Source organism: Chlamydotis macqueenii, chromosome 3 (assembly GCF_036417535.1).
Source record: "Chlamydotis macqueenii isolate bChlMac1 chromosome 3, bChlMac1.mat, whole genome shotgun sequence".
NCBI lineage: Eukaryota > Metazoa > Chordata > Aves > Otidiformes > Otididae > Chlamydotis > Chlamydotis macqueenii.
In genome coordinates, this window is record NC_141558.1 from 45214092 (window position 1) to 45228870 (window position 14779).

At 52.3% G+C, this 14779-nt stretch overlaps 1 protein-coding gene across 1 annotated transcript in view; it reads right to left on the reverse strand.

Annotated features, from left to right (window-relative positions):
* Positions 1-14230, reverse strand: part of SIM1 (SIM bHLH transcription factor 1) — a 46916-nt gene extending 32686 nt beyond the window's left edge. The window contains exons 1-7 of the mRNA XM_086744868.1: positions 14056-14230; positions 3593-3675; positions 2440-2529; positions 2214-2322; positions 2016-2101; positions 651-850; positions 432-538 (exon numbers count right to left, since the gene is read on the reverse strand). Of these exons, the coding sequence (XP_086600994.1) occupies positions 432-538; positions 651-850; positions 2016-2101; positions 2214-2322; positions 2440-2529; positions 3593-3675; positions 14056-14230 (850 nt within the window). The remainder of the gene's footprint in view (positions 1-431; positions 539-650; positions 851-2015; positions 2102-2213; positions 2323-2439; positions 2530-3592; positions 3676-14055) is intronic.
* Positions 14231-14779: the final 549 nt, after the last annotated feature.

Sequence of the window (14779 nt, forward strand, 5' to 3'; positions counted from 1 at the left end):
AGTCAAAATTAGACACACAGAGAAGATTTGTGAGACTTGGGGGAAGTGGAACAAAAGTGTTTGAATTTCGCTGGCATGTCTTTTTGGAGCAAGAAAAAAGGGTTTTTCCTAACTGGAATTTTAAATGAACTGAGCACCCGAGGTTTGTGCAGGGGAGTTCTTGTCCTACAACTGGGAGCTGAGGAGGGAAAAATAATCTTTCATTGCCAATCGCCTCCATCTCCCTCTTTCTTGCCCCTGACTCGGAGTTTGGTCTCTAACGCCTTGTTTCATTAAAACCTGCTGCAGATTTTTGCTTATTCTCCCCTCCAGTGAGCTGGTTTTTCCCCTTCCAACCTAGAGGCAAACCCTGGCAAACCGAAAGTTCGTCTATGGAGGGAGAAGGTGGGGGGGCGAAGGGCGGGATGTCTATGAGAACGTTGTCTCCTTACACAAGTGATGCGCGCATCGCAGGTGGAAGGTGTCACAGCCATGGACATGGTGGTAAAGGGTCTTCTCTATCAAGTCCTGGGGCTCGTAACCCGTTAGCTCAGCTACCCTGCGAGAGACACAAGCAGCAAATATCAGCAGGTGAGAGGACAGGAGAGGAGACCTGCGGGAGAGGAAGGGAGGGGCTAGGGGAATAGATTTGGAAATAACCCCGGCTCTACCTGGAATCTAAGAATATGAGCTTCATATCCAGGCTGGCCCGAAACATGAACATGTTGCTGTGGAGCTTGATCTCCGTCACGGCGCTGGGTGGCAGCGAGTGGCCCACGGCGACCAAGCCAACATTTTGGTAGCAGCCGTCGAAGGGGGACATATCCAGGCTATACTGGCGGATCTTCAAGTAGCCACTGCAGTGAATGACCTGCCGGAGACACAGGAAGGCTCGGGGGGTGCCTAGCAGGGGCGTGGGCGTGCTGTGGCAGGCGTCCCGCCTGGCAGAGGGGACCTGGACAGACCCCCTAGTCTGTCCCAGACAGTGCCGGTGCAGCCATCAGGGCCCCCAGAGCTGCCTGTGGGATTTCTGCTCTTCTCTTTGGGTTGAGGTTGGGTTTTTTTTTTTCCATGAGAGTGTTCAGCCCTGATTTAAGGCCCATTGAAGTCACCAATATTTTTTTTTCCACTGACTTAAGTGGTTTTCGGACCACCTCCTAACTATGCTATGATTATTTTTCTAAAAAGGAAAGACGCGGAAGTGCCAAGCCAGTTACAACTTTGTAATGAAGAGTGTATGCATGTGAGAGAAAGAGTTTACATGTGTGCGTATGTCGCTTGTGTAAGATACGTCTATTACAGATAGAGCAGGCGCAATCCGTAGCCACGATGTGTCTTTGGACGAAGATTTAGGTACGTCTCCTAAAGGTATCCTTGCAGATGACTGCTATGTACTTCCACTCTTACTTCTCTGTTCTCTAGGGTGGCTCTTACTCTTCCTGGAGTGGTTTCAACATATGTTCTAGCTTTACGGTATGTCGAGGCACAACATCGCCTTGGGTGTAGGTACCCACTGCTCTCCGCCATTGTGCGGCTGACAAAAGCAGGGAGAAGGTAGGAGAGCAGGGGCTGTCCCCACCGAGGAGCCCTGAGCAGAACCGTGTGAAAGACCGGGCAAAGCCCTTGACTTGGAGAGCTGCCCCTAAAGCTGACGAGTTGCCCAATAAAGAAAGAAATTAACCCAGGGCTCCCATTGTGTCACCTGACAGCTTCCCAGATGCCTGGGGAACATCAGTGGTTGTGCGAGGTTCGGTTTAAAAAGCGAAATAAAACAACAACAAAAAAAAAAAACCCAAAAGCCACAGGGAGGTCGATTGCTTGGTTTTGTGTTTTGAGCTCTTGAACCTGAAACTCCGAGAGGAATCCTGGCTCTGAACCACTTGAAGCAGCACCGGGCTGGGACAGCCCCTGGGGGCAGAGGGCTCATCCCCACTCCTGTCCCCGTCTTCACCACACGCCCTGGGTGCTTGGCGCTGCTGGAGCAGGGATGCAGGAAGGTTGGGGAGATAGAGGGGGTCCTGGCTGTGGCCACGCACCTTGTAGCCCCCGCAGGTCAGGCCCGCGTTCCTCTTGGCCAGGACGCACTTCATCCTCAGGAAAAAGGACCGCTCAATCTCGTACTCTGGGAGAGGGAGGGAAAGGCAGAGGGTGGGGTGAGTCACGGGCTCAGCCACCCCTGCGCGGTCCCCTCGGCAGCCGCACAGGGCCCAACGGGAGGACCCTGTGTACCTTACCCTGCACGAAGTGCGAGTGGTAGGGCTGGTGGGCTGTGAGCACCGCTGTCATCTCGTCATGGTCGGCAGGGTGTATGTACTCGTAAATGCTGTTGCCAGTCAGCTCTACCTGTGAGAGATGAGGAGGAGGAGGAGGAGGAAGCGGTTTACAGCCAGCACCGCTCGCATCCCCCATATCAGGTGGAGGGGGGAGCAGGCCTGGGAGCTAGCAGCCCCCCCAGCCTACCTGCGACAAGCCCAGGTGCACTGAGGCAGTCTCCGAGATGTACATGATCTTGCCATCCGGAGCCACAACGAAGATGAAACCGTCTAACGTCTGCAGGAAAGGTTTGGGGTGGGGAGTGGGAGGTGTGTATATGTCAAAAGACAGACAGACAGATCCACCCATGAAGACGGGTAGATCTATGAAATACCTGACCCCTGGGCTTATATTAGCAAACAGGCATCCCTATTCAGACTGTGATTGTTCAAAAAGGTCAAAGAAAACAGGCAAGTCCAGCACAGGAATCCTTCCAAACCTGGACCCCTGAGGTACAACCCACTTCTCAGAGGTACCCGGCTCAGAATGTCCCAGTAATGCAAAGCACCTAGGAAGTATCTAAGAAGAGCTCCTGGGTACCTGCTGATTAACACATCAGTCCCAGAAATCCTGAACACTTCTATCCCATTCCAAATGTCACTGCAGGTTTTACTAAGGAGTCTTTAAATGAGGGAGGAGAATCTAAACTTCTCTGTAGTGTAAATAAGGGAAAAGAGGATTTATCAGGCACATTTCAGTAGACACAGATGGGACTTCTGGGCGTGCCGAGAATGGAACAGGCTCCCAAAGGGCCACACAACCCCACCAAAATTGCGTGGTGACAGTAACAGCTAATACCCCGTAATATTTCAGAGAGCAGTGAGCTTTCAAACGTGTCCTACCTGGTTTGTGTCTGTGCTTGTTTCTGTGCCCGCTGAGCCAAGGACAGCCTCCCCCAACTTGTCTCTAGAGCCTCTCCTTCTCTCCATGCCACCCTGAGGTTCAGTGGACTGCCAGGACTTGTCACCTTGTCAATGATTTGGGGAAAAGTCGTGCCCCTGCTCCCTGGTCCCAGGAAACACACTGGGTACACTGTGAACCCCTCGCTGCAGACCCAGTGTTGGCCAGTGCTGGGGCAAAGGACTCGGAGAGACCAAACCACAGCCCCGTTACAACGTATGACATTCAGCTGCCACTGTTCCTATTTCTGAAGTGTGTGTGTGTGTGTCCCCTGCTTTTTTTTTTTTTAATTAAACATGTGAACAGTTAAAAATTAGTCAAGGTGGCAATTAAAGGCTCAGAAGAAGGAATGAGTTCTTTAATCATTAATACTATACGGCTGTCGTTTCCAGACCAGTACCTGCAAAAGATGGGATCCCAGTTCCCGTCCAACATTATCCAGTGGGCTGGTTCGACTGGAGTGGCCCCAGGCTTCTCCAAGTCCTGTTTGTTTAAGACACACAAAACAAAAGTGAGGTGAGGAGACGAAAGATTGACTCGTGTTGGCTTGCTGGAGAGGAACTTTTTTCCTTGTCCTCACTCTAAACCAGGTATATACACAATCTTTGGAAAACTAGATGTGATTTTGTTGCACAGAGAAGCCTCTTTTGTGGATTTTTTTTTAGAAGACCTAACTCCTGTGAGAGAAAAGTACCAAAATACCTATTTTGAGTTAACGGGTGAGGTTCATCCCTAAGGCCTAAGTGAAGCAGCGTGTCAGATAAAAGAGCTTTCTGCTGCTGCCTTCGGCTACTGGGAATTAGCTTCTTGAACTTCAAGGAAAACACCTCGGGGGGTGATTCCTGCCCCTGCAGAAGGCAGAGCTCGGCCACGATCGGCCGGGTGACTCAGCTTTGGGCGAGGGGGTGTAAGGATGGGCTTAGATCCCCCCTGCTCGCCAGAGATCCCTTTCCAGTTCCGTCTGTGGCCTCTTTTTTTTTTCTCTCTTCGGGGCCACCGTCCTCTCACCAGGGAGGCTGGTAATTAAGACCCTTTCCCTTTTCAGTCATCCCCACTCGAGCCCACGAAAATCCACCGGTTTCACGACTGCGGTGAGGCGCTGTGGGGCGGCCTCAGGCAAGTCCCCGTCCGATGGTGCGGACCCTCCTCCCTTCTGCCCCACGACCCCCGGTCTCCGGGATTCGCCTCCCTCCCCACCATCCATCCCTCCCTCCCCGCTGCTCCGGCAGGCAGGACGGGTCTCCCCGCAGAAGGGACGATCTGCCCCTTCCAAAAAATGAACCTCTCCGGACCTGTCCAATATTTCCGACGCCGCTTGTTTTCTCTTATGCAAAGCGAGAAGGAATAAAAGCCGGGTGGAAATAACTCCAGCGGAGTAAAACTATGGACGGGCGATGCGTTTTTCTCAGCGTTGGTGCTGAAATAATTTGAACGGGGCAGTTAAAACCTTTTACGCTTATGCCATGAAGTAAGGCTCAGCCTGACACGCACGGACACTAAGATAAAGTAAAAGGGAGGGGAAAAAAAATATAGGAATCCTGATTGATGGCCGGGGTGCAGATGGCCCGGGGGAGGCGAGAGCCGAGCCGGCGAGGTCCCCCTCCCTCCCGCAGGGTGGGCTTGGAGAAGGCGAGACCCCGTTTTCCAGCTATTTCGAGGCAAAGAGGCGAGGTGGCGACAGCCGGCAGCCGCGGGCATCCCTAGCTGTTGACCGGCTTCCCCCAGGTGTTTGCCGGTCTGAACAAAGCTCATTATTTCTTCCGCGCCGTGTGTGCACGGGGCATCCCACGGCGGACCCCTCCCCCGGTCCCCTACTCCCCACAGCCGGAGGGATGCGACCCTCGCGTCCCCGCCTTCCCCTCCCTTCAACCTCCCCGTCCTCGCCCACCTTTTCACGCCAACTTGTCTCCACCACTTCCCCCCTTCCTCCTTCACTTCGCGGCCCCACAGAGACAGGGGCATCTCTCTGGCCTGCCCCCCCCACCCCGCAGCCCCGGCGTGTACCAGGGTGCCAGTCGGAAACAGGCTCCTTCCTATTAATCCCTCCACCCCAATTAACGCGGGGAGGGGGGACACCCGGTGACTTTTTTCCCCGAGTCCCTGGGCTTCGCTCCCCCCTGCGCCCTCCGGAGCGGGTGGCTCCACAGGCATCTCTGCCCCCCTCCTCCGCCTCCCCCGAGGAGCCAGCCGCCATGACAAAGGGTCACCCCCGCCCCCCTAAACCAGCAAAGAGCTGGCAAATCTTGGAAAGGGAGAAAAAAACCCGCCATCGGTTTGTTTGGTTTTTGTTGGGTTTGGTTTTTTTTTCCCCGAGCTCCTCAAAGCCCGTGAGAGCGGAGGCGGCCGGGGCGGGGAAGTGGGGGGAAGGGGGGGCTCCCGGCGACGTACCCCCACCTGAAGGCAAATCTGAGTGACAGGTTCCCGTATCAGGCTCTGAACTTGCGCTCCCCGCCTGTGGTTTTAAGTTGTTCATTAATCGAAGTTTACGGCTGTAATTATTCTTTTTTCTCAAAGGGAAAGCAGCCCGGCCCCGGCGGGTTAAACAGCAGCCCTCGGGCACCCACCCCCCCCGCCCAAAAAAAAAAAAAAGCGTCTCTGCTAGGCTGTGTCTGCCCATGGTTTATAATTAAACATTTTCACTCCTCTACCTGAGCCGGCTTTTGGAAGTGCCGTCATATGAGGCGGTTCTTTGTGCATTTCCCAGACGTTTCAGCACTTTCAAGCCGGAGACTACGCCTCTTCGTTGCCAAGCCCAGCCTCTCCCAAATCGACTGGCTCTCCTGATGCCCCTCAAATACTGTTTTTAAAGATTACACGAGAAAACCTCTCAATTAATATTCCCTTTTATTCCCCCCCTCCCACGTCTATTCGCTTTAACATTCAATTTCCTTTTATCGAGGGGGCAAACTGTGATTTCTTGCACTTGACCTACCGCAGAAAACTGCAAATCCTTTGATTGTCTATTTAAAACAAAACAAGGAAATCAGCTCTCCCTTTTGCTTCAGGATTACGCTTGGAAACAAGATCTAAAGATTCTCTTGTAATTTGGAGAGCCGACGGCATAATAGGTTTGGAATAGAAACAAGCAGCTTTGTGAGGGGAAGGATAACTAAATCGTTTTTTAGGCAAAGGATTTTCCCAGCTAAAGTGGCCGAAGACAAAGCAAAACATAATCTATTTTGGAAGATCTCCAAGATATGCCACATTAACCTTAGCAGATAAAATTTGCTTTCTTCCCTGCGTCCCCTCCCCTTGCGAAGGTCTGGTTTATCATATTTACATAAGTAGCCTTAGAAGGGATGTGTCTATTATGGATCTGAGGAGCTGGCGGGCTCACATTTCATTTGGAAATAGAGGCGAAGTTTTACTGTTGCTTAATACTTGATGCATTGTAGAAGCATTTCCATTTAAATACCCCCGACCCACGGATTACCTCCATGGACGGGCTGCATGGGTTTTGTAATTTCCTGAAAATGAGATTTCGATTTATAAAACAAGAAACCAATTAGTAACCAAATGAGGCGAAGTACATCCACTAAAATTGACCTAATCCCACAGGCACCATTTAGGCCAGTTCTTGGCGAATGAATGATGAGCAACCATCTAGCGTAAGCTCAAGGCATCATCCAGCTGTGTTATTCAAGCAGCAAAAAATAAATGTATCGAATTTTCTTTCGGAATGGATTTGATACTCTTGACAAAATATATATTATAGGCTCCTACCTAACAATCTCCTTCACTCAAGGATTTTTTTTTTTTTTTACTAAGAAGGTAAACAATTTGGGCCACAAGACAATGTCCACTGTCGGGAGGAAGGGGAAAAAGAAAAACAAACAAACAAACAAACAAACAACAAAAAAAAACCCAAACCCAACATTTTAGCCAGGCTTTTACTTAGTTTGCGAACTCGTTACCTAGCAGCGTGCGCCGAGATTGCGCCGACGCTGCGCGGGTCCCGCCCGGAGCGAGGTGCTGACTCATCATTTCTCTCAGCACTGCCCAATGGAAAAAAACCCACTGCTCTTTCCACATCAAAAAGCATCTCAGTCGGTTTTGCGGGACAGCTACGCGGGCGAGTCCGTGTGACACGCCTTCTCCTCCCCACCGTGCCCACCCTCGGCCCCAGGCCGGCACCACTGACAGCCTGCCCCCCAAGCCAGGCTCATGGCCAGCTCGTCTGCGCTGGTCCTGCCCTTCCCCTCGTCCTTTGACCGGTGGCGGCCTTGACGCCGGCAGCCAACGGCGGAGTTGGGTGGAAATCATCCCTACCCGACGGCGGTACCGTCGGAAGGCGCTCCTCTGTCCCACGGATCGGGGAAGAGATCTCTCAATAGTTTCTAATTTGATCTGGGCAAAGACGGAGGAAGAAGCCAGGCGCCGGGGAAAATGAGACTCCAGGAGGCCCGGGCAGCCCCTTGGCCCTGGTTGATCTCCGGGTGACCGGTCCCTCTGTCAGCATCTGCGGCGCAGAGCCCACCTCGCCCCGCTCCTTTCTCCGGCAGTGGCAAAGGGGGGCGGGGTGGGAGGTGGGGTGGCCAGAAGATGCAAGCCCTTATCTGCTTTGTGTTCATTTGCCGGTTTTTAAAAGCGGTTGCCGCGATTTCCCCGACGAACTCTCCGTCGTGAAATCTCAGCTCCATCCGGATGCACGGGAGCAAAACCAACAGCGGAGCGGGGGATTCGACGGCTCCCTTTAAAAATCACTGAGTCGGGAGCCCAGCCTGGGCTCCAGATCCGCTTCTGGAGGGGAGGGGAGAGCCCCTGGGGACCCCTCCCTCCTGGGGACTTGCCCGTGGGGCCTGCCTGGCCTCGCCGCCCGACGAGGCCCACGGGCGCGGGCAGGGGTGCGAGGCCCACGGAAGCCGCGCACGCCGGGCAGACGCTGCCGCGCAGACGGGGCCCGGCGGTCGTAGAGAGGTAGTTTTTCTCCTGTTGCTGAGGAGAAGAGGGAGAGGCGCAGGGGCCCCGCCGGGACAGCAGCCGGGACTCTCGCCTAAGCCGAGTCTAAGCAGGGTTTCTCTTCCAGGCGCTTCTTAAACCTTCCGCTGCGGGCAGCGGCCCCGGCCGCCCCGCTCCCGGGGGGCCCCCTCCGCTCTCTTTTGTTCCGCTGCCTTTGCTTTGCCCTTTTTAACAGCCGCTCTCCGCCCGTTAAAGATGGAGGAGAGGCGGCACCCCCGCCGGGGATGCTGACCCCGCGGAGGGATGCGGGACCCCCGGCCCCCTCCGCCCCGGGGGTCGACCCTTCCCTGCGGGTCCCTCTCCCCTCCTCTCCCGTCCCCGCACACTGGCTTCGTGCAACCTGCTCGTCAAGCTCTACGGCGGGCAGGGGCATTTCACCACCCCTGCCCCTCGCAAAGCAGCCCCCCTCTTATCTCCCCTCGCCGGCACCCCTGCTGCCTTATGCACCCCCGCGCTCCCCCCGCCCCGCGGCTTCTCTGGGGTGCACGGGGCGGTTGTTTGGGGAGAGTGAGGCAGGATAGCTTGGACCCCGTCTTCGAGGCGGTGATTTTCCCTCCTTTCCCGGGGGGAAAAAAAAAAAAAAAAAAAAGTAACAGCACCCTCGAGGCGCAGGGAGAGAAGCTGGACGTCCTAGTCATCGCGAAGGAAAAGGCAACTGGATGTCGTATCGAGGAATTAGCTTGATTGGATTAACCGTTTAATTAAATACTCTCCCGCCAGCGCTCCGTTTTGCCGTCGCCTAACGCCCGTCAAGGCTGATTTCTCAGTTAATTTAACAGGCGGTGGTTAATGATAACTCAAAATCTCGGCCAAATGAGGCTTCTGTGAAGGAGCGGGTCGCCGTCGGAGGGTTCAGATGAAATGGAATAAGCCATGTTAAAAAAAAAAAAAAAAAAAAAAAAAAAAGCTGCTCATTTCCAACTGCCTGCGGATGCCATTAGCAAGGTTTTGTAAAGATTTATTATCTCGGTAAATCACATGTGTTCATTTGAAGGAGAGATAAGTTAGCATCCCGCTTTCTTTATAAAAATAATAGTGAGAGGGAGGAAAAGTCCTGTTGGCTAAACAAACAACACTATTAAGAAAATGGTAGTGGAAATAATGCCGAGACTGATTCACTCTAGAAAAAAGTACCAGCATTTTGGCACACACGGGCTAACGGAATCGCGCTCTGAAACGCAAACAAACGGAACCATGCCCAAATTGGAGAGAGGAAAAAAAAAACAAAAAACAAACAAACAAACAAAAAAGGGCAAATTTTCGAGCGCCAACCACTTATTTGCTTCTAGAGAAGACGCAATTCAAATAGTGCTAATTTCAAGAAATTGGAAAGAGTTTGCCCCAATGCACTTGCGAACACACGCTGTTGGCATGCAAGCTGAAAAATATCCTTCAACATTAAACCGGTCGTATGTCGCTAAGGAGGAGGAGGTTGTTTCTAAAGAAAATACGGTTTTATCCACTCATTTCACTTAGTATTCTTCCGAACACGTAAATCTCCTTTTTCGTCCATCATGCTAGTAATTTACCTCTGTACTTCACGTTTTAAGTTCACACCAAAATTGGAATTAAACAGAGAGGCAGCGTGGAGAGTAAACTGCAGCTTAAATGAGAAAAACTTCTGTAAGAAAATAAACACTGAAACCTAATGCTCAATCATTTCCCTTAGCAGTAAGAAAAACAGCATTAAATCACCTATCCACGTGGGAAACTGATTTTTTTTTTGTCCCCTGCTGATCTCTTCCCCCTTTAAAATAAAACAAGATTAAGGGTTTCGATATTGAAATGTTAACCACCCTGATTCGGCGAAAGTTTATGTAAACGGAGCCTCTGCTTTTGTCTCGAAAATCAAACGCCTCTCCTCGCCGACGCGATCGCCAGTGGGACAGAGATGACAAACCCTCCTTTTCCCTCTCTGGGAAATATTTTAGGACCCCTAAAATATTCCAAACTAAATAAAAGAAAAAACAAAAACCAACCAAAACCACCCCTCTTTATTGCGCCACTTGGGCTTTTTGTTTGGGTTTTTTTTCCCTTCCCTTCACTTTTGGATTCTTGTGAGGCTCGGTGAATAATTACCCCGCTAGTTACAGCCACTGGATCTTTTTGAGGAAAAATTCTTTTGGTCCTTCGACATACCGGAGGTTTTTTCAGAAATCTTTGAGGCTATGCTACTTGCCAATAACTGTTTAATCTTAAATTGGATTTTTTAATTTTTTTTTTTAATGAACGTTAACTCACGGGTGAATTTATTAGGAAGTTCTGCTTAAAAACAAAATAAATCTTCTGTATGGTCCTCGGGGATTTAGCAGATGTTCAGCCTTTCCAAAAGCTGTCTGATCACCGAAAACTCTTATGTGTCTCGTAGGCTCTCTACTCCTGAGGCAGAAGAGGTTTTTTGCACCGAAATGATGCAAACTGCCTAAGTCACTGAACGCTTTTCGACCTTGACAGCTTTCGTCTGCTGGAGCCCTAGGAAAGCGAAATCAGGGGTAGAGGGAACAACTCCGGCGTTTTAATCGCCTGAGAGAATTACACAGCCATTGTGAGAGGGAGTTCGTTGGAAAATCTCTGCTCGCTTTACCAAGCTCATTCGGTGCCACCGAGCTGTGTTTGGATTTCTTGGAGGGGGAGACGGCAGCTGCACCGTGATTATTCTGTGTGTGGCTGTCCCGGCGTTTTACTCCCAGGAAACTCTCTCTCTCTTTTTTTTTTTTTTTTTTTTTTCCCCAAAACGAACCCGAGATCTACCCACCTTCTCTCTCCCTCTCTGGGAACCTTTTAGAGGTAAAATCATGCAGACAAATGCGCACCGATTCTTTCCGCCTGTGCCCAGCCCCGCGTGTGCGCGGCTTTGGTGGAGGGGGGCGCATATCTTTCCATACGTGATTATTTACAACCAGCCCCATGTGCAGGCCCTCTCCGGGCAGATGGGAATTCGCTCTGGTACTGGCGCTGGGAGTTAGGCTGGCAGCGCTTCTCCCTCCCGACTTCTGAGAGATCCGTGTGACCGGACCCTCTGCCCCGCTCCCGAGCCTCCTGCTGCCCATCTGCAGCCCTTTGGGCAACTCCCCGGTGCTTGTATCGCTTTCCTCCCCAGGGAAAAACAAACAAACGGGCCCTCCCTTCCCCATTTAACCCACCCAGCATCCCTACCCTGCCTCCTTCTTTCAGGAAGGGTTTTCCTCTGGGTGCGTCATTTGTCCAGCTGCCGCTACCTGCCCTCCCTTCCCAGAGAAGCTACGGCTTCTTTTTCTGGCTGGGGGCACCGGGAGGCCTGGATCGCCCCCTTCTTCCTCGCCCCCTCCCTCCCAATTCCACACAAGCACGCACCGGCACCTCCAGCGCCCCACTCCGCTCCTACCTCTTCCCTGGAGCGCCACCCGCCCCCCCCCCCCACGCCGCCCCCCGAGCTCCCGAGGAAAATTCCCCTGGCTCCGGTCTCGGCTGCCGCAAGGGCGAACACAGCGGCGGCGCCGGCAGGCAGCTCGTGGGCGAGTCACTCGTGATTAAATCGCGGCACCGGCGAGCTGCGGTGCTGGCCTGGGGTGTGCTCCCCGCCTCCTCGGAAGGACGCGGGAGGCTGGGGGAAACCGCGTGGGGCCTCCGAGAAACCACCCCGCCCCACGCCGCGGCCTTCGTGCCCAGCCTTCTGTGACAACCCCCCTCCCCTTCCACTCGTGGTTCTGCGTGGGGACGCGCTGCGGTCCCGCGTGGGTCTGCCGCCCTCTCTGCGCCAGCCCTCCCGCCTCCCTTTGTAAACTCGCCGCTCACTTCTAATGAGGCTCTGCCGCCTCCAAAGCCCCCGTTCAACCGCTCCCCCACTCCGTCTCCGCGCCCAAATTAGCATCAGCCGCGGCCGGCCCCGGCGCACTTGGCCACCCGGTTCCCCAGGGCATTCAAACATCCTGCGTGGCCGCCGAGGGCCGGGGCTCCGCTATTCTTCTCTTCCCGTGATTACTCACAGCCTACAAGCAGCACCATATGCTTCTTCTGATCAAACAACCCGCTACACGGGCACCAGTAATTGACGAGACAGGCTCGAAATCACGCAGGAAGGTAGCCTACTGAGACCGCAGGAGTTGACAAATCATTGCTAATAATCCTTTTAGGAACATCACGGGCATCAGCGTTTGCAATAGCGTCGGTGGGGTTTTTTTTTTTGTTGGGTTTTTGGGTTTTGTTTTTCTTTTTTTTTTTTTTTTTTTTTTATAAAGTATGCGCTGACAGCATAAAGGACAGCTTGGTCTCCTTTGAAGCAGAGCGCTGCCCCGCATAATGATCTTCGAGGTGGCAGAACACGTAGGAGAGGAAAGTGGCTTGGTGAAGGCCTTAAGCACTATTATTATTTTTTTTTTTAAAGGTTTCAGGCGTTACGGCTCTCGTCTGTCCCTTGTTTGGCTCTAAGTGACCGGGAGACAGGGCACATTGTTTAAAGAAACTCTTGCAAAATGCGCTACATTGGAAATCACTGCTGTGGACTTTAGGTATAAGGGTTCACACGTAACCTGGGGGGGGTGGGGTACTTTCCCCAGTCCCAAGGACTACCCCATTGCCTATTTACTTTTAAAAAGTAGAATTACGACCAGTAGTTCACAGACTTAGATTAAAACAAACAAACCCACTCGAAACCATACCGAAACAAAACCAGGCCGTACACCCACTCTTGATTTGTAAAACATAAGAGACAGACCGACCGACCCGAGTTACAGCTACAGAAACCACAGAGGGACAGATCCATATCACATTGTTTCTTACGTGCACACGCTTTTCTATAAAAGATGCGGCGAATTTTGTTATTAGGTCAGGGAAAAAAAAAAAGCTCTTAATAGCTTTTCCTTCATGCAGACCATCTCTCAATTGAGTTGATCTAAATAAAAGATTCGTGAACTATTTTTGATTTTTTTTTTTCACCCTGTATCCTATAAAAGCAATCGAGTGCTAAGACAGGAGAACTTTATTCCGACTCTCTTAACTTTCTGTGCTGTTTGTTTTTCTTGGCAGCTGGTCCAGGAGCCCCGAGACAGTGGCTTTAAACTCTAATTCTGCTTAAAAGCAAGCCGTACTTCAGGACGCTTAAGCCCGCTTTTGCTGGGCAGGCGGGACCCTCGCTGCTCCCCTGGAAGTCACGGCGGAGCTCAGCGTCTCCCGCCCGCCCAGGGCAATCCGGCCCAGTCTTGGATGCGGCCTTGGGTGTAAGGGAATGGGGGGGGGGGGGGGGGGGTTGGGGGGGGGCGAGGGGGTGGGGTGGTGAATAAGGCCAGGTAAGAAAACTCGCGTGAAAAAGTTCCGAGGTGGATTCACACCTTCGAAGTGCCCTGGTGATGCCCAGAGCGAGACAGGCGGCACTCACGATGCCCGTCGGGGCCATTGGTTTGTTTCGTTTCAGGCTGCGTGTTCGCGCGTGAGCACGGGTGTGCTCTACCTGCAAACCGCACCTTTGCTCGACACACGAACCAAGGCTTTAGGACTTTGCATAGACTTATGTAAATATTTACCATCCATATATTAACTCCCCCCCATAGTATGGCTATAAAAAGGGGTGAATCGTCCCCTCTTTCGCCATGCACGTGCGTGGCGAGGGATGCACATCTTACTGGGACGCCGGCGCGGGGGGGGGGGGGGGGGGGGGGTGGGGAACGAAAACCCGTGTTTGCTTTAGCAGAGCAGGCAGTGGAGCTCAGTGCCTTCAAGTGTTGACAAAAGCACCCTAAGTCCTCAACCAAACCTGACACGGGAACAGAGCGAAAAGTATTTACGGCAGAGAAAAAAAAGTGACAGCGGAGAGCACCCTGCCTCCGAACACACCACCCCACGCGATTGTTAATTTTTTTTTTTTTTCGAGTGAAAGCGACACCTGGATCGGAATGGAAATAGAGGCAAGTAATAAGCATTCCCACCTACCTTCTGGAAAAACCACTCTCATTTTTAAGTAGCTGGTAGTGAGTCTGATTATGGACGCTTTGTCCAGCTGAGAGGTGATAGCGGAGGGCAGGGGTAGTAATTTAGCCAGTTCATAAAATTCACTGTTTTCTTTCTCCCGTCTAGTCCGGGCAGCATTTTTGGACTTCTCTTTCATCGTGTTTCGTTCCCCCCTTCCTTCCTACAATTCAAACTCCAGAGATTCATCCAAATGTGGAAGGGAAACTTTCAGCTGCCATTCATCTCTGCGGAGCATCAAGCAGGGATTCTGAGCGCGGCCATTACTCTGAGAAACCGTTCAGTGGCGTAAAAATGCAAACAAGTATCGAAGACCAGAGAGGTGTTCTTAAAAAAAATTAAAAAAAAAAAATCAGTGAAAAGCAGAGTCAATCGGATGGGAAAGGCATTTATCCAGTGCAGCTCAGACACTCCAAGCAACTGCAGGAAAAATAAAATTAGAAAAAGCTAGAAGCTTGCGGCAGCACACAGCAACCAGACGAGGTACTTCTGGCCTTTTTTCCTACTCGTGGCGGGCAGCATAGCTCCTCGGAAGAGAGTCATAATAATCCCGTTTCTTCCCGTCATCCGCTGTCAATCCGAGGCCCGTAACGCCCGGGCGCTGGGAGCCTTCCCGGGAGCCTCTGTGGAGACAACAGCAGCCGTGGGGTGAGAGAGCCGCCGCGCACCGCCCCGGCGGAGCCGCCGG